The sequence below is a fragment of the Balaenoptera ricei genome, chromosome 8 (genome assembly GCF_028023285.1).
Source record: "Balaenoptera ricei isolate mBalRic1 chromosome 8, mBalRic1.hap2, whole genome shotgun sequence".
NCBI lineage: Eukaryota > Metazoa > Chordata > Mammalia > Artiodactyla > Balaenopteridae > Balaenoptera > Balaenoptera ricei.
This window is the reverse complement of record NC_082646.1, coordinates 12,256,242-12,274,085: the sequence shown is the minus strand read 5'-3', so window position 1 is coordinate 12,274,085 and position 17,844 is coordinate 12,256,242. Positions and strand designations below refer to the sequence as shown.

The following is a 17,844-nucleotide window of genomic DNA, read 5'->3' as shown; positions in this document are numbered from 1 at the left end:
AAAGAAGAGTAAAAAAGGCGGAATCAAGTTCAGGAAATGCAAATACATAGAGTTGCAACACACTTAAGGAAGAAAAACTACAGCTATGTATTATTCACTTAATTTATAACTTGTTGGTCCATGTATATAGTTTCAACTGTAACTACTGTGCAGATAACTCCCAAATCACTACAGCCTCACTCTCTTTGCTCAAATCCAGATCGTACAGCATTCAACTGCTGTCATATTTAAGCCAAACTCATTTTTTTCGTATTTGTTCCAAATTTTCTATTTCTCTTAATACTGTGTGGTCTCTGATTTCAGTGTTCGTAGTATTCAAATATCCCATATTTTTTGCACTATACAGTAATGTTCCACCACTGCCTTTTTCATGTGAAATCCAAATTTGTAAGTGAATTGACACATGGATGAGCTATTGCACGGGAGTGAGATCTGCCGACCTACAATTTATTTTTACAGTCTTGTCATTGTTTCTATAGCAGTGTTTGTGTGATTACTTGAACATTTTATTGCATTATGGCAGTGATTTTCAACTACGAGTGATTTTGTCCCTTGGGGGACATTTGGCAATGTCTGGAAACATTTTTGATTGTCATGACTCGAGGCTGCTCCTGGCATCTAGTGGGTGGGGAGAAGCCAAGGATGCTGCTACACATTTTACAATGCATATGACAGCTTCCACAACAAAGAATTATCTGGCCCAAAATGTCAACAGTACCGGGATTGAAAACCCTGCATTATGTACTTATGAAAATGAACTTTAAATGAAAAAATTAAGGTTCAGTGACAGCTTTCAATTATATGACCTTAATACAAATTTTTGTATTAACCTCTCTGCTAAACTTACTTCTATTCTCATTTTTCCTTTGTCCTGTTGTCTTCATTCACTTTTAATCTAACTTTTTAAAATTGTTAACTATTTATGTAAGCCAGCTTTATTTCTTTCTGTAACAAGGTCTAGATATGTATGAAATAATAAATGAAGTATACAGAGAGGGATTAGAATCAGATAACCAACGGTGTAGTAAGCAAAGGGTGTTTATTATTTCTCACCGCCCCCCGCCCCCAAGAAATGTTCTCCCCTGCCCCCCGCCCCCAAGAAACAATCAACACTGGAAAATTTGAGAACCACTTTGAAAATAAAGTATCTAAAGAAAATAAATAAAAAGAAATCCAGTCAGTTTAGTGAACCATGTCTTTTTGATGGTTTGGCTTTATCCTGTCTCTGAAATTGACCACCAGATAATTTTTCTGTTCCTTTTCTCTGAATGTTACCAGGACACTCAATCACTTATTGGGAGTCCCTCTACCCGTATAGCACCTCATATTATTGGAGCAGAGGATGATGACTTTGGTACTGAACATGAACAGGTGATGACTTTTTTTCTAAAAAACAAATTATTAATTTTCTGAGATGTTTGATTTCTTGCAAAAATGAACACTTTCTGGAGACTGAAATTATATTTATAAAGATTTGAAGCTAAAATCTTAGAACTAAGATTAATTAATTGGCTAATTGCCCAGGTTAATTGCTTATTTTAGCTTTGACCAATACAAATGGCTTTGCTTTTGAAGCTGATAAGAAGTCATTGATTTATACCTAAGTATCTCATCTTGGGGGAGGGGTATGTTATTATAAATTTTTTTAAAAATTTCAAATTCCAGTTGTTTATTGATGGTATATAGGAATATGATTGGCTTTATTCTTGTCCTTGTATCCCATCATCTTGTTATTAAACTCACTACTTCTAAGAGCTTTTTAAAGTAACTTTTTAGGATTTTCTACATAGACAACCACGAACAGAGACAATTTTTATTTCCTTGTTTCCAATCTGTTTATCTTTTATTTCTTGCTCTTACCTTTATTGTACTAGTTAGGATTTCCAGTATGAGGTTGAATCGGTGTGGTGAGACAAGGACATCCTTGTCTTATTCCTGATCTTAGGAAGAAAGCATTCAGTCGTTTATTATTAAGTATGATGTTAGCTATAGGTTTTTTTGTAGATACTTTTTTTTTTAACTGAGAAAGTTTCCTCCTATTCCTAGTTTGATAGGAGTTTTTATCATGAATGGATGTTGACTTTTGTTGAATGACTGAGGTGATCATATGTTGTTTTTTTAAATTTAGTCTCAATATGGTAAATTACATTAATTGATATTATTAGCATTTTGAAGCAGCTTTGCATTCCTGGGATAAACCGCAGTTGGTCATAATGTATTTTCCTTTTCATAATAATGTTGGATTCAATTAACTATTATTTTGCTGAGGATTTTTGCATCTGGGTTTATGGAGGATACTAGCCTGTAGTTTTTTTTTTTTTTTTATAATGTCTTCGGTTTTGATAGTTGGGTAATGCTGAACTCTTAGAATGAGTTGAGAAGTGTTACTCCTCTTGTATTTTCTGAAAGAGATTGGATAGAATTGGTATTGTTTAGATTAACTTATGTGATTCTAGGTTACCTTAAGTTTAACTATTGCTGTTTTCTGTGTTCAGTGTAGTTTGGGAATATACAAGTATTCTAGGAGTTGTCTTATTTAAAATCTTACAGCTCCCTTTCCTACCACCATTTCTACAATTAGCTCGAAAGGAAGACAGCTATTTTGTTATTAGGCAAAAAGCCTTCCATTACATTTTTAGAAGGGTTATTAGCCTGATTTTTTGCATACTGATTTGTAGACATGTGAGCTCTTTGATAATCATCTTCTGGACTTTTATTCTCCCAGGAAGGTCTTCCCTCCAGCCTATTCCCAAGAGATTATTTTCAGAGGAGGAGATTCCATAGCCTGTGTTGCTAATAAATTCTAGTGAAATTTTTTTAAATCTTGAATTTTTTTAGGGTAGGTTAAAGTGAAATTTGGATAGTTACGTTTAATTGAGCTGACGTTACATTTTGCAGTTATATATTGTCATTATTGATGTATAATTACTTCCTTTTCTAGATCAATGGGCAGTGCAGCTGTTTCCAGAGCATTGAACTGCTAAAATCTCGCCCTGCTCACTTGGCTGTTTTCTTACACCATGTAGTTTCACAGTTTGACCCTGCAACATTGGTAATATATTTTATGATTTCACCAATTCAGAGTTCTTACATTGATTCATATACCATAAAACTTTTCACTTCAGCAAGATGAGTGGATGGACTTCTTTCAGTTTTCTAAACATATTAGATATGAAAGATGATTAAAATGTTACTAATTTATTTTTTATAAGACTTGGTTATATGGTAATAACTACATTGTTTATGGTGACCTACTTGTTCAAGGCATTCCTACTCAATGAGGATCTAGCAGATTACATTTTTCATGATTTCTCCCCCATTTCTTTCTCTACTACAGCTCTGTTATCTCTATTCAGACCTGTATAAACAGACCAATTCCAAGGAGACTCGTCGTGTCTTCCTTGAGTTTCATCAGTTCTTCCTGGATCGATCTGCAGTAAGTTACCAAGTTAATATTATAATCTTTGCTTTAGTACATTGAAGTATTGGCCTCCTACTTCTAGTCTTCCCTCCCATGTTTTTGGACTTCATTGTGCTTTCTGACATCTGTATTATATCTCAATTACTGATTATTCTTGACTATAATTTTGTTTATCATTTCTAAGTTAGTTGTAGGCATATGAATTCTCACAGTAGGTTTTAAGGGATATATATGTATATTTGGGTTTATACATGTGCATATTTAGGATGAGGGAGTGAAAAAGAGAACATAAATTATATATATATATATATATATATATATATATATATATATATATATATATATATATATTAGGATCGAAAGGGCAATACTTGTATAATTGAACTCTGGTTGGCCTCTTTGAAGTTTGGAGGCACAAGTTTAACTGAAAAATGGTGGAAAAGATCTTACTAGTATAAATGATAATAGATAATAGTAATTTTACCAATAGAAATCTTAGTAAGGTTTTTAAACTAATATGTTTTTGTTTTTGTTTTTTCTGTAATTTTCTTTTTTTGTAGTATCTGGTTTTGGTATCAGGGTGATGGTGGCCTCGTAGAATGAGTTTGGGAGTGTTCCTTCCTCTGCAATTATTTAGAAGAGTTAGAGAAGGATGGGTGTTAGCTCTTCTCTAAATGTTTGATAGAATTCGCCTGTGAAGCCATCTGGTCCTGGGCTTTTGTTTGTTGGGAGATATTTAATCACAGTTTTAATTTCATTACTTGTGATTGGTCTGTTCATATTTTCTATTTCTTTCTGGTTCAGTCTTGGAAGGTTATACCTTTCTAAGAATTTGTCCACTTCTTCCAGGTTGTCCCTTTTATTGGCATAGAGTTGCCTGTAGGAGTCTCTATGATGCTTTGTATGTCTGAGGTGTCTGTTATAACTTCTCCTTTTTCATGTCTAATTTTATTGATTTGAGTCCTCTCCCTCTTTTTCTTGATGAGGCTGGCTAAAGGTTTATCAGTTTTGTTTATCTTCTCAAAGAACCAGCTTTTAGTCTTACTGATCTTTGCTATTGTTTTCTTTGTTTCTATTTCATTTATTTCTGCTCTGATCTTTATGATTTCTTTCCTTCTACTAACTTTGGGTTTTGTTTGTTCTTCTTTCTCTAGTTCCTTTAGGTGTAAGTTTAGATTGTTTATTTGAGATTTTTCTTGTTTCTTGAGGTAGGATTGTATTGCTATAAACTTCCCACTTAGAACTGCTTTTGCTGTATCCCATAGGTTTTGGATTGTTGTATTTTTGTTGTCATTTGTCTCTATAGGTATTTTTTGATTTCCTCTTTGATTTCTTCAGTGATCTCTTGGTTATTTAGTAACATATTGTTTAGCCTCCATGTGTTCGTGTCTTTTACGTTTTTTTCCCTGTAATTTATTTCTAATCTCATAGCGTTGTGGTTGGAAAAGATGCTAGATATGATTTCAGTTTTCCTAAATTTACTGAGGCTTGATTTGTGACCCAAGATGTAATCTGTCCTGGAGAATGTTCCATGTGCACTTGAGAAGAAAGTGTAATCTGCTCTTTTCAGCTGGAATGTTCTATAAATATCAATTAAATCTATCTGGTCTATTGTGTCATTTAAAGCTTGTGTTTCCTTATTAATTTTCTGTCTGGATGATCTGTCCATTGGTGTAAGTGAGCTGTTAAAAGTCCCCCACTATTATTGTGTTACTGTCGATTTCCTCTTTTATAGCTGCTAGCATTTGCCTTAAGTATTGAGGTGCTCCTATGTGCATATATATTTATAATTGTTATATTTTCTTCTTGGATTGATCCCTTGATCATTATGTGGTGTCCTTCCTTGTCTCTTATAACATTCTTTATTGTAAAGTGTATTTTATCTGATATGAGTATTGCCACTCCAGCTTTCTTTTGATTTCCATTTGCATGGAAAATCTTTTTCCATCCCCTCACTTTCAGTCTGTATGTGTCCCTAGGTCTGAAGTGGGTCTCTTGTAGACAGCATATATATGGGTCTTGTTTTTGTATCCATTCAGTGAGCCTGTGTTTTTTGGTTGGAGCATTTAATCCATTCACATTTAAGGTAATTATCGACATGTATGTTCCTATTACCATTTTCTTAATTGTTTTGGGTTTGTTTTTGTAGGTCCTTTTCTTCTCTTGTGTTTCCCACTTAGAGAAGTTCCTTTAGCATTTGTCGTAGAGCTGGTTTGGTGGTGCTGAATTCTCTTAGCTTTTGCTTGTCTGTAAAGCTTTTAATTTCTCTGTCAAATCTGAATGAGATCCTTGCCGGGTAGAGTAATCTTGGTTGTAGGTTCTTCCCTTTCATCACTTTCAATATATCGTGCCACTCCCTTCTGGCTTGTAGAGTTTCTGCTGAGAAATCAGTTCTTAACCTTATGGGAGTTCCCCTGTATGTTATTTGTTGTTTTTCCTTTGTTGCTTTTAATAATTTTTCCTTGTCTTTAATTTTTGCCAGTTTGATTACTATGTGTCTCAGCGTGTTTCTCCTTGTGTTTATCCTGCCTGGGACTCTCTGAGCTTCCTGGACTTGGGTGGCTATTTCCTTTCCCATGTTAGGGAAGTTTTTGACTGTAATCTCTTCTAATATTTTCTCGGGTCCTTTCTCTCTCTCTTTTCCTTCTGGGACCCCTATAATGTGAATGTTGGTGCATTTATTGTTGTCCCAGAGGCCTCTTAGGCTGTCTTCATTTCTTTTCATTCTTTTTTCTTTATTCTGTTCCACAGCATTGAATTCCACCATTCTGTCTTCCAGGTCACTTATCCATTCTTCTGCCTCAGTTATTCTGCTATTGATTCCTTCTAGTGTATTTTTCATTTCAGTTATTGTGTTGTTCATCTCTGTTTGTTTGTTCTTTAATTCTTCTAGGTGTTTGTTCTTTAATTCTTCTAGGTCTTTGTTAAACATTTCTTGCATCTTCTTGATCTTTGCCTCCATTCTTTTTCCGAGGTCCTGGATCATCTTCACTATCATTATTCTGAATTCTTTTTCTGGTCGGTTGCCTATCTCCACTTAATTTAATTGTTCTTCTGGGGTTTTATCTTGTTCCTTCATCTGGTACGTAGTCCTCTGCCTTTTCATTTTGTCTGTCTTTCTGTGAATGTGGTTTTCGTTCCACAGGCTACAGGATTGTAGTTCTTCTTGCTTCTGGTCTAATATGTTTTATTATTAGCCTTGCTATAGGGTAAATAACAGTTAGCCCTTAATACTTCTTGAAGAATCATGCTGCATGTCCCTAGTTCTTTCATATTTGCATTTCTCTTAGATGACTGTTTCACACCTTTTCTCTCTTAAAGTCTCCATCACTTCCTCTCCTGTTCTTTTCTCAACTGATGACCTTGCTGTTTCTTTGAGAAATTTAAAGTATACAGAAGATAACCTCTACCAGATATATCATCCTACCTCTCTCATACCATATGCTCTGCCCTCTCTCCTGATGCTATGTAGGGATTGTTCTGCTTTTATCTAAGGGCACCTCTTCCCCTCTTTATCCAGAGTGTATTTTCTTATCCCTACTTAAAGATTAGTTATTCTAGCAATTCTTCTCTCCTGCATCATCAGTTTTTTTGTTTTCTACTGAATCATTCATATTAGCATGCAGACATGGTTAGTTCTCCTATCTTAAAACAAACAAACTCACATAGAAACATTTTGGCTCCACTTCTTCCTCCAGCACTTGCCCCATTTTCTTTGTATTTTTTGCAAAGTTACCTGTACACCTACACATAGCTGAATACAATTACCTTCTCAGTGAAGCCTTCCCTGACCAATTTACTTAAAATTTCATCTCCCCCCACTTTCTGTCACCTTTCCCATGGTATTTTTGTCCATAGAATTTATATTTTCTTTTTTTATTTATTTTTTGTCTACATTCCTACTCTTCTACCCCAAATGTAAGCTCCATCAGGGCAGATATTTTTGTTCTGTTTGTTCACTGCTGTTTCACCAGCACTGAATAGATCCTTGCAGAGTGGTCACTCAGATAGTTTACTGAATGGATTAGTTAGGGTTCTGATTATACTGCCATTGTTTAAAATATTACACAATGTATTTATTAAGATAGCTTTCTTTCATGAAGAAATGACAGTATATTTGAATTTCACATTTCTTAAGTGTGCTTGCTCCATGCTAAGTCAAAACTTTATATTTTGCTGCTCATGATCTATATAAGTTTATCAAAATGAAAGTATAAGAACCCTGATAGATTAATTTGCTAATTATTCTTTTATGCCACAGGTCATATTTATTTCATATAAATACCCACATACAGAAATGAACATATATATACTTTTTTGCATTTGTGCTAGAAATACTTTTAGGAAAGTTGATTTGAGCTACTTTATGGCAACTTCAGTTAAAGAGAAAGCTTTGAAATCCATTTCACTGTTCTTCAGATAAATAGTAGAGATCTCATAATTTTTAGCAGTGACTTATTTTCAAACGTAAAACTTCAGGTTTCATGTTAATTGTTTAAATTCTGGAAGGATATGACTTAAGTAGGTGTATAATACAAACATGAAGAAGTTAATATATTTTCTCCAAATGCAAAACAATTTTTTTCCAAGATATTTCCCAAATTAACAGGAGATAATTATCTGGTAATGGGACCAAAAACTGCAGTTATTGTGTGAACAAATCCTAGCTAAGAAGAAGTAAATTATGACACAGTCGTCTTAGTTCAAGAGTAAGAACTACACATGAAAGAACTAGAGATTTAAGACTCCAAAGTCTCAACATTGATATCCAACACTTTCTCATTGGGAGTGTGACTATTACTGTGAGGATTCTTTAGCTTTACATAGCAGAATGCTTGGGAATATCATGGTCTGTAGTGTGAGTATATCAAATACAGCAAATAAAAATCATCATTATATATGAGTAAATTTTTCATATGATATACACATAGTTGAGGTTTTACCTATATTGATTCAAATGATGTATAACTGATTATCTTAACCAATGATTCTAGAAAGCCCAAGCCAATATTGATTCATTCTAGAAAACTAAAGCCAACAGGAATAAGTAAGGCACAGAAGCATTCAGTCATCTAGTAAAACGATTGTAGATGTTTCCATTATAACATGATCCTTGGGAAAAAGGCTTATTTTCAAGTTTAACAATAGAACATTCCAGAGCTATGAAATTTAGATGGTTGGAACCTAAAAAATGAGCTTATACATGAATATTCTTGTAAAAATAGATATTCAAGTTGTACCTCTTTATTTTGTGTAAGTCCTTATATGCATCCTGAAAAACTCTTAGTACTATTTCACTTTTTGTTTGCATTTTTGTTTTAGCACCTGAAAGTTTCTGTTCCTGATGAAATATCAGTAGATCTAGGTAAGTCTGGAGCACCAATATGCTGGAGAATTACATCTCTATAGATACGTAGCTCAGCTCCTCCCTAAGGTTTCTATCTGTTACGTGGTGACTAATAGGTGATATGAATCACAGCAGAAAAAAAGCCTATAATACATTTAAGGGTAAATGAAAGATGAATTCTGAGATGAAATACATAAAATGTGTTGAACTTCTCTTTGTCTTACTTCAAGTTAAGTTTGCACCAAATAGTGCCAGTTATAATGCAAAAAATATGCCTTAGATCAGGTGACTTCTTCTATTTATGCAGAAAAAAGAAGACCCGAGCTTATTCCTGAGGATCTACATCGCCACTATATCCAAACTATGCAAGAAAGAGTCCACCCAGAAGTTCAAAGGCACTTGGAAGATTTTCGGTAAGCTCGGTGGTAAGCTGATACGGTTGTTCTGAATTAATTTTCTTTTTAGGTAGGAAAAGGTTATACATTAAGTCCTTGGCTTAGCATATCGTCTTTCGCACTGTTACTAAAACCTAACGCACATCTGCAGTCAAAAGGTTGGCATGGTACTGAGAGTGCATAGTCCCCAATCCTTACGCTGTCAGGAATTGTGCTTAGTATTAGTACTCTGTGCTAAGTGTGTCCTTCAGGATATGTGCTCTGTTGAGTGATTGCCTCTAGAATTTTCTTCCTCCAGTGTCCTAGGTGGCATGGGCCCCCAAATAGAAAACTGACATTTTGCCTGTTGCTAGAAATTCACAGCTATGGAACTGACGAAACATCTCCAGAGGGAGATAGTTTTTCTCTAGGCTACCTCAGGAAATTTCTCCTATTCCCTTTAGACAGAAACGTAGCATGGGACTGACCTTGGCTGAAAGCGAACTGACTAAAATTGATGCAGAGAGAGACAAGGACCGGGTAACTCTGGAGAAGGAACGGGCATGTGCAGAGCAGATTGTTGCCAAAATTGAAGAAGTGTTGTAAGTAACAGAAATACATGTTGAAAGGCCCTCTCTACTAACATGCTAACTGTGCTTAAAGTGAACAAACTTAGAAAGGGGGTCAGGTTGTCTATGCGGAGCTGTTTGTTCTGTCATAATACTTGAGGAGCTGGAATTGTAAATGTATGCTGATGCTTTAGATGACGTTCTTGTATTTCTTTTCCTTGGTATTGGTAAAATGAGTAACTCTAAAATTTCTAACTGATCAAAAACAGCTTGAATACTTATATTGGCTTCAATTCACAGACTTTGGAAATGTTTCTTGCTATAAAACATTTACAGTTGATGACATGAGTGTGAAAAGCATATGGTTCCTTCAGGGATTAGAATTTTTCTGATGTTTTATTCCAGGTGACAGAGATTTGGGGTGGGTCCCAAAGCATTTGGCTCTGTTCTGCTGTTTCAGTTATCTGAGTTTAATAACAACTCTTTTATTAAGCTTTAATATTTCATTTTAAAATGTTTTTATTTTTAGGATGACTGCTCAGGCTGTAGAAGAAGATAAGAGGTAATATAACTATTTTTTTCCTAGAATTTTAAGGAAAAAAGAAACGATCTTGTCTCCTGCCCTAAATTATGATTTTTTTTCTTTTAACATAAAAATATAGACTGTCTCCCTCTGGTGGCCTGTATTTTACTTGACGAATATTCTAGTATCTTGAGTAGAATCCTTTACTATTCACAGTGAATAGATAGCTCCTTATTTTTCACTTGATGAATTCTAAGAATTTCAGCTTTGGGGTTTTAGAAGTCATTTGATATCTTTATTCTACCCACCATCCCTTCCCAGAAGTCTTATTTTACTTAATCCTTTCTCCCTCAGTTCAACAATGCAATATGTTATTCTCATGTACATGAAGCATTTAGGAGTAAAAGTGAAAGAACCTCGAAATTTGGAGCACAAGCGAGGTCGGATTGGATTCCTTCCAAAAATCAAGGTAAGACTAGAATAATAATAGTGTGTTAAGGTCTCCGTGCTTCTTTACATTTGACTGCAGTGCTTTCCTTCTTTGTATTTACTTTTTCAGCAAAGTAGTGCTAGGCATGCCAATAGGAATAAGATATGGTCCCTGTTCTCAAGAAACTCAAAATCTAGTGAGAAATCCAGCCATGCAAATTAATTTATTAGACAGTGTGAGAAGTGAAACTAGTAGTTTATACAGAGAACTGTCCCTAACTGTTCTGGCCTTATACTTGTCTTTTATGGTACCTGTCAGTGTTTGTAATTATGTATGTTTTGGTTTCATTTTTGTTAGATTGTAAATCTAGATGAAGATAAGGACCTCCTTCATTGTATCCCCAGCTTTTAGCATAGTGCCTTCGTACATTATTAGCTTAGTAAATATTGTTCAACAGATGAGTGAATTACTTAGAACAGGCTCCCAGTAAATGTGCTATAAACCTACCTTTTACTTTCCAAAATTGTCAGTTCTGAAGGGTTTGAAAAGGCATCTTGAGTTTGGTGTGTACATAGTACTGTGTGCCAGCCTCTAATGAGTGCCCTGTGTGTGTGTGTGTCTTTCATTTACATTTAAGCAATTTCTTTCAACTGACCATTAGAATGTGTTTCTGTTTAAAAGCAACAAAAGAAGTCTACTCTGTTACGTATCTCTTATCTTTCTGATTGTACCTCAACTCTAGCAAAGTATGAAGAAAGATAGGGAAGGCGAAGAAAAAGGGAAGCGAAGAGGATTCCCCAGCATCTTGGGACCCCCAAGGAGACCAAGCCGTCATGACAACAGTGCAAGTACGTTGAAGTTTAAAATGCTGCATTCCCACCATTCCATGCCATCTTTACATTTAGGCTCATTTAGCTAGAATGGGTTGCTGGAGAAAGGTGTCCTAGGAATGTTTCCACTGAACTTCCGTTGTTTCTATTCAATGTCACTTCTGAACTAAACCCCCGTGTGACTTCACAGTTGTCATACACATCTTATTTAATGTCAGTAGAGTATTCCATTAGTTGTCCATAACATAATCTACTTACCTGTTCTGATTTTGTTTGCATTCAAATTCTGATTGTTAAATTTATAAAACAAAATGTGCATGGATTTCTCCACCATACTTTGTTTTACCTCTTTATACATATGTTACTCACTGTCTCCATACTTCTGCAGTTTTTCCACCTCTTCACTGTGTTTTATTTCCTGATGTCCCTCCACCCTCAGGCCTACTGGAGAGTCAGTCTCCTAGAGAGGGCCGCAGGAGAAGTAGGGGCGGGCGTGCTGCTGCGGGGAGAGAAATTAGCTCATATAGTGGTCTTCAAGGTGACAGGTACCACATTTGAAAATACTGGCATGGTTGGAGTTGAGGGGGTATTGTGATACAGTGAACCTGAATGTCCCACACAATGAGGAACTCTCACTCACAACGCCAGTGGTGCCCCTTGCTGAGAAACACTGAGAAGGTGAAGGAAATTTTTAGGGAAGAGGTTGAGGAGAACAGAGCGTTTCACAGATGCTGACCATGAGTTCCAAGGGATACAGAAGAGGAACTGTAGGAATTAGGGAAGGAGGAATTTTAGGATTAGAGATGTACAGAGCTGTGTGAGACGCGCCAGGCTATGGGGGATGGTGACCTGAGAGTCTTTAGCTTCTCACGGTGACTGATGTGAGCAGCTTAGGGATTACCCTGCGTGGTCTCTGAGGCACGGTGTGATGACGGGCTTGTGAGTGTTAGGGAGCAGCTAGGGGCTTGCTAAGAGCTCACAGAGCTAAAAGGCCTCGTCTTCTCTCTTACAAATGAACACAGCTTCGTATGTGTCCATCTCTGGCTCTCGGCATCCCCTCTCCCCGCACCCGCTGTTGCCCTCCTCAGCTCCTTTTCTCATGACCCTTTTTCTTCTGCCTCTTCTCTCTCCCCCTCATCTTCTACCATCTCCCACCCTTTTCTCTTCGTCCTCCTTCACCTTCCCCTGCCTTTCTCTCTTTCTCGCTTTCTTTTCTCTCTCTCTCTTTCTTTTCTCTCTCTCTTTCTTTTCTCTCTCTCTTTTTTTCTCTCTCTCTCTTGCTCTCTCTTTCCTACCTCCTTCCTTCCTTCTCTTTCTTTCTTCCTTTCTTTCCTTTCTCTCCCTTCCTCTCTGTCTATCGATTTGTTTATCTATCTATCCCTCACTCTGTATAATAATTCATGTTATATTTTTCTAGGCCCACCATATTCCAGACATTTTTCTAGATTCTTTTCATCATCTTTTTTTTTTTTTTAAGCTGCTTTGCAGCATGAATCATTAACTATTGCTTTCCGTTCAGTTGGCAGAGCCATGGAACTACAGAAGCAGCGCCACCCTAAGCACATATCCACACCCTCATCTGTGAGTCCTGAACCTCAGGACTCTGCTAAGTTGCGCCAGAGTGGATTAGCAAGTGAAGGAGCAGACATTGGGTACCTGCCAGCCAATTCCATGTCCTCCACGGTTTCAGGGGCCACTCTTTCCCAGGAAGGAGGGAAAGAGAATGATATGGGTGAGCTAATGCTGTAGTTCAACTTAGCTAAGTATCAGGATTTTAAAACAACTATACTAAGAAATTGAGTGGCAGATTATTTAAATCAAGACTGAATGCCAGTTTTAGTTTTAATATTTTAATATTCTATAACCAGTGACAAATCTGTGCTGAATGGTAATTTTGAGTTCTTATCCATTCAAAAAATATTTATGGACTTCTCTGTCAGGCATTAGCTCTGTGCCAGATGTTAGCATACAATAATACGTAGATTCTTGCCCCATGCAGCTTAGTCTTCTGGGAAGATAAGTCATACAAATAAAAACTTCAAATCGTGGGGAGTGTTGAGGGGACTGGTCAGAAGTTAGAGGCAAATGTGTGTATGCGGGGAGAGGGGTGCATCTAAAGAAGACTTTTAAAAAAAATCTGAGATTACCAGGGTTGTTTTGTTTTTTTTTAAATGCTAAGGGGAAGCCAGTTGAGAGGAAGAGGTTGAAAATGCGGGAGATGGACTATGTATCCAATAGAACAAAGTTTTGAGAAGGAGAGAAGTGATGATATGTGGGGTGTATGTGAAGGGCAAGGTTACTAGCTGAGAGTTAGGATTTAGTGAGAAGGGCAAGGGGATTTGAAAAGTAAAGAAAGATAGGAAGTAATTGTAGATAATAGAGAAAAGAGCTTATTACCATATTCCTTCATACTTGTTATAATGGGTTTCTGAAGCAAGTGAGCTGGAAGAATTAGGTGGTTTTATTTGGAGAAGGAAATGCCTCTCTATATTGGTGATTTTGGAAGCAGTTCAATTTCTGGTATGACAAGATCAAGGATAAATCTGTGGGAGTGGTCACCAAGGTGACAAAGAGGGGGTTACTAGAGATGAAGAGGGTAAGGAACCAAGGAACCAAGGGTTTGAATACCTTTATACACACAGACTTTGAGATCACTGCATGTGATAGTAGCACAGAGAGGAAAACTGTGAGCCAGCAGCCAAAGGTTCAGTGTTGCTAGATGGTTGTTGGTAGGGGGAGAACATGTGATATTATTCAGAGAGTGAGAGCCTCAGTGGAGCAAGGGATTTTTATAAGAAGGTAAGATAATAGTCTAAAAGTAGTACTGAGAAAAAAGAAGAGTCTCTATCTCATCTCCACCCTGCAGTACACAGTGTATGACCGAAACATCAGTCTCTGTTTGAGAGGGCTGTAGCAGAAAAGGTTACCTTCCATGGCATAGGAAAGTTTTTACTTAAGACAAAGAAGTAGGGGTGACATTTGTAGAGAAGTCTGGAGGTTCTGTCTTATATGGAATTCTGAAGATGTTGGATTGAGTAATGCATTAATTCATGGCTCTCATGTCTCATTGAAATAAAAGCATGGTAGGTAATGAATAAACAAAAATCATGAAGAGAAAAGAAGTAGAGGAAGAAAAGATATTATCATTCAGTAAGAGATTTCCACAAATTTTGGGGAGATTGAAAGTGGGCAAGAGTGGTTTGATGGATAGAACAACATAAAGGAAGTCGGAGCCTGTAGATCGTTTAAGGAGTCCAAGGTGGGAGCCAGTCTGTCCATTAGAACCCAGGAGAGACTTTGGGCTCAGAGGTGGCATAAGTTACGGAGTACATGAGTAAGAAGTAAAGCTGAAAATGATGAATTAATTGAAGGTCTGTAATCCAAACAGTTATGTCAGCAGCTTCTGATCCTTACATTGTAGAATATAAGCAGTCTATCATTCCTGTGTCAGAAGAAAATGAATATGCTCTTTGTTACACAAGTTGAGTGAATTGTATAGGGAGTTAAGTCCTCCATGGTATTAGTGCCCTGGAGCTCACTTTAGGGGACCTGGAGCATGACAGTAGGCATGCCAGGGGCTTACCCTGCTCTGAGGAGCTTCCAGCTGAAATGGCCCTACTTCCACATAGCAGACCGGAAAGCCAAGTCAGCTGCCCAGTCTTTTATTCTTACATATGAACAGCATTACCCACTTTTGGCAAAAGTTATTAGAGTCCAGACCTAAGATAATATATAATGCCAAACATATTAGTGGCATAAAAAAGAAAATAGAAAATAAACACAAAAACTGCCACTAGCAGAAAATAATTTAGGTAATAAGTAAGAACTTATAAAAATACCTCTAAATTAGATAGTATTCTTGAAGAAATTAAAGAGGTTATTATATCTAAAGCAAGAATAGGATGTTATAAAAAAGGAGCAGACACCAAAAAGTTTTAATGTAACTATTACATATAATAACTGTTTTATTAGTTATTAATTGCTTTGTGATAAATTACCCCAAAACTGAATGGCTTAATACAAAAAATATTTACTACTTCACATTTTTGGTGGGTAAGGAACTCAAGAGCAGCTTAGCTGGGCAGTTCTGGCTTGGAGTCTCTCATAATGCTGTAGTCAGGATGTCAGCCAGCCATCTGAAAGCTTAATGGGGCCAGGAGACCTCTTCTGTGCTTCCGCAGGTGGCTGGTGGCAGGAAGACTTAGCTCCTTGCTGGAGGCCTCGGCTCCGCACCACATGGGCTTCTCCGTAGAACTGCTTGAGTGTTCCCTGACGTGGTAGCTGACTTTCCCAGAGTGATCCAAAGGAGAGCAAGAAAGAAATCCCAGTGTTTTTCTTTATGACTTAGTCTGTATGGATAATACCCCCTTATTTCAGCAAGTTAGAAGCAAGTCACTAAATCCAGCCCACATTCAAGGAGAAAAAAATTAGGTGCCACTGCTGAAGGGAGGAGTAGCAAAGAATTTGTGGACATATTTTCAGACCACCACAGCTGCTAATAATTAAATAAGAAAAAAAAGAAGTCCCTAAAAATAAAGTCAAGGAAATATTTCAGAATCTATATCAGAGATATCAAGAGATAGAAATTGGAGAGACAAGAATTCCGTAGAGAACCACCACAGAGGTTCAACATCTTCTCTTTCACAAAACATCAGCAGAGGAATTGGAGGAGAGGCAGTTAGAGAAATGATAGAAGAGAGCTTCCCAGGGCTGAAAAAGAATACATGTCTTCAAACAGAAAGGGCTTACCCGGAACCAACTACAATGAATAATAATGTTTTAAAAAAAGACCCATGCCTAGAGTAGCTTTGGAAATGTCAGTGCATCAGAGATAAAGAAAAAGAATCCTGAAAGCTTTCAAGAGAAAGAAAATGGAGATTATGCTGTGTCACATTTCTCATAACATTAGGTGCTAGAATACAAAGGAGCCATGCCTTCAACTTGCTGAAAGAAAATGGTATTGAACTTAGAATTCTATATCCATCCAAACTATCCAACAAATATGAAGAAAGATATAAAGACATTTTCAGATACTCCAGGATTCAGAGTTTAACTGAAATGCACCCTTTCCTTGAAAATAATTTAATATACACACTCCAGCAAAATGAGAGAAAAATTAAGAAAGAAAATCTCATGGGGTCCAGGAAGCAGTGGAAACAACCCAGGAAAGTGGTGAAGGGCAGTTCTAGGATGATAGTTGTGTCACAGGCCAAGGGAGCAGCTGCTCCAGATTGGAACACAAGAACCTAAGGGATAAGAGAAAAGGAGATTTTCAGCAGTTTATAGTAACAGATGAAAAAGTTTGTGACTTGATAAAATTATATTACTTTGACAGCAATAAAAGAAGGGCATTTAGAAATGCTAAGAAGAACAGAATTGTTCAAGAAAGTCATGATTTGAACATGAAGCAAAATTTAAAAATGGCATAATCTTAAAGTAATTGTTGGAGTATATGACTTTAATGTAATAAATACTCTGTTTCAAGTGGGCTAAAAGTTGTATCATTGGACCAGTAGAAAAGAAAACATAATCCTAACTAACATGCCTCTTAACCTGGCATGAATAATATGTATATGTATGTTGTATTACAATATGTGTATGGTCATAATAATGTAAGCACACTATATGTTTTCAGACTTTTAGAATCAACCTAATGGGCAAAGCACAGAATATTTAGTTGTGGCTGCAGATCAGAATGGAAATGTAAAAAATCCTCTTTATGATACAAGTAAAAATATAATTGAAAGAAATGAAAGGTAAAAGGAAAGAAATATAATTAAAGAGAAGGATATGGACACTAAATACCTAATTTGACATAGAGGAGAATTAAGATACTAACGCCTGGTTGGAACAAAGATATATATATAATTCTATCATTTAAGCTTAGGGAATAACAAATAAGCCAACTAGGAATAATAATATAGTTATTAAACAGTGGGAAGAAAAAGGGGAGGGAAGTGAAGATGGGGCATATAAGTGAGCAAAATCCTCAGAGGAAGAAGAGATAGATATTACCTAAATATAATAAATCAAGAAAAAGAAGTATGAGGTTATTATTTGGAGGTGGACCCCCATAATAACTAAAATTTGAATGAAAAAGATTGGCACTGGGGGTAAAAAAGGATAAAGTAAGAGAATGTTTCTCCTTATCATATGCCCTTCTGAGTTGTTGCCATATTTTATGTTGATTTTTTAAAACCTGCTTAAAAATGATTTTCCTGTTTATTTTTAGTGCATTTAAAAAATTTATATTAGAATTTTGTTTCTAGCTAACCTGCAATTGTTTAAGAATTTGGCTATGGGTGAGGTTGAAACTTTCTGGGTTACTAACTCTTTTTTTTTTTTTTAAT

The 17,844-nt window shown here is 36.3% G+C and overlaps 1 protein-coding gene across 2 annotated transcripts in view; it reads left to right on the top strand.

The window, feature by feature from the left end:
- ARHGEF12 (Rho guanine nucleotide exchange factor 12) overlaps positions 1-17,844 on the top strand; it is a 145,319-nt gene that overhangs the window by 101,533 nt on the left and 25,942 nt on the right. For both annotated transcript variants that reach the window (XM_059930185.1, XM_059930184.1), the window contains 10 exons: positions 1,279-1,371; positions 2,942-3,052; positions 3,338-3,436; positions 8,744-8,786; positions 9,076-9,181; positions 9,607-9,744; positions 10,241-10,273; positions 10,589-10,703; positions 11,407-11,512; positions 13,014-13,226. In XM_059930185.1, the coding sequence (XP_059786168.1) occupies positions 1,279-1,371; positions 2,942-3,052; positions 3,338-3,436; positions 8,744-8,786; positions 9,076-9,181; positions 9,607-9,744; positions 10,241-10,273; positions 10,589-10,703; positions 11,407-11,512; positions 13,014-13,226 (1,057 nt within the window). The remainder of the gene's footprint in view (positions 1-1,278; positions 1,372-2,941; positions 3,053-3,337; positions 3,437-8,743; positions 8,787-9,075; positions 9,182-9,606; positions 9,745-10,240; positions 10,274-10,588; positions 10,704-11,406; positions 11,513-13,013; positions 13,227-17,844) is intronic.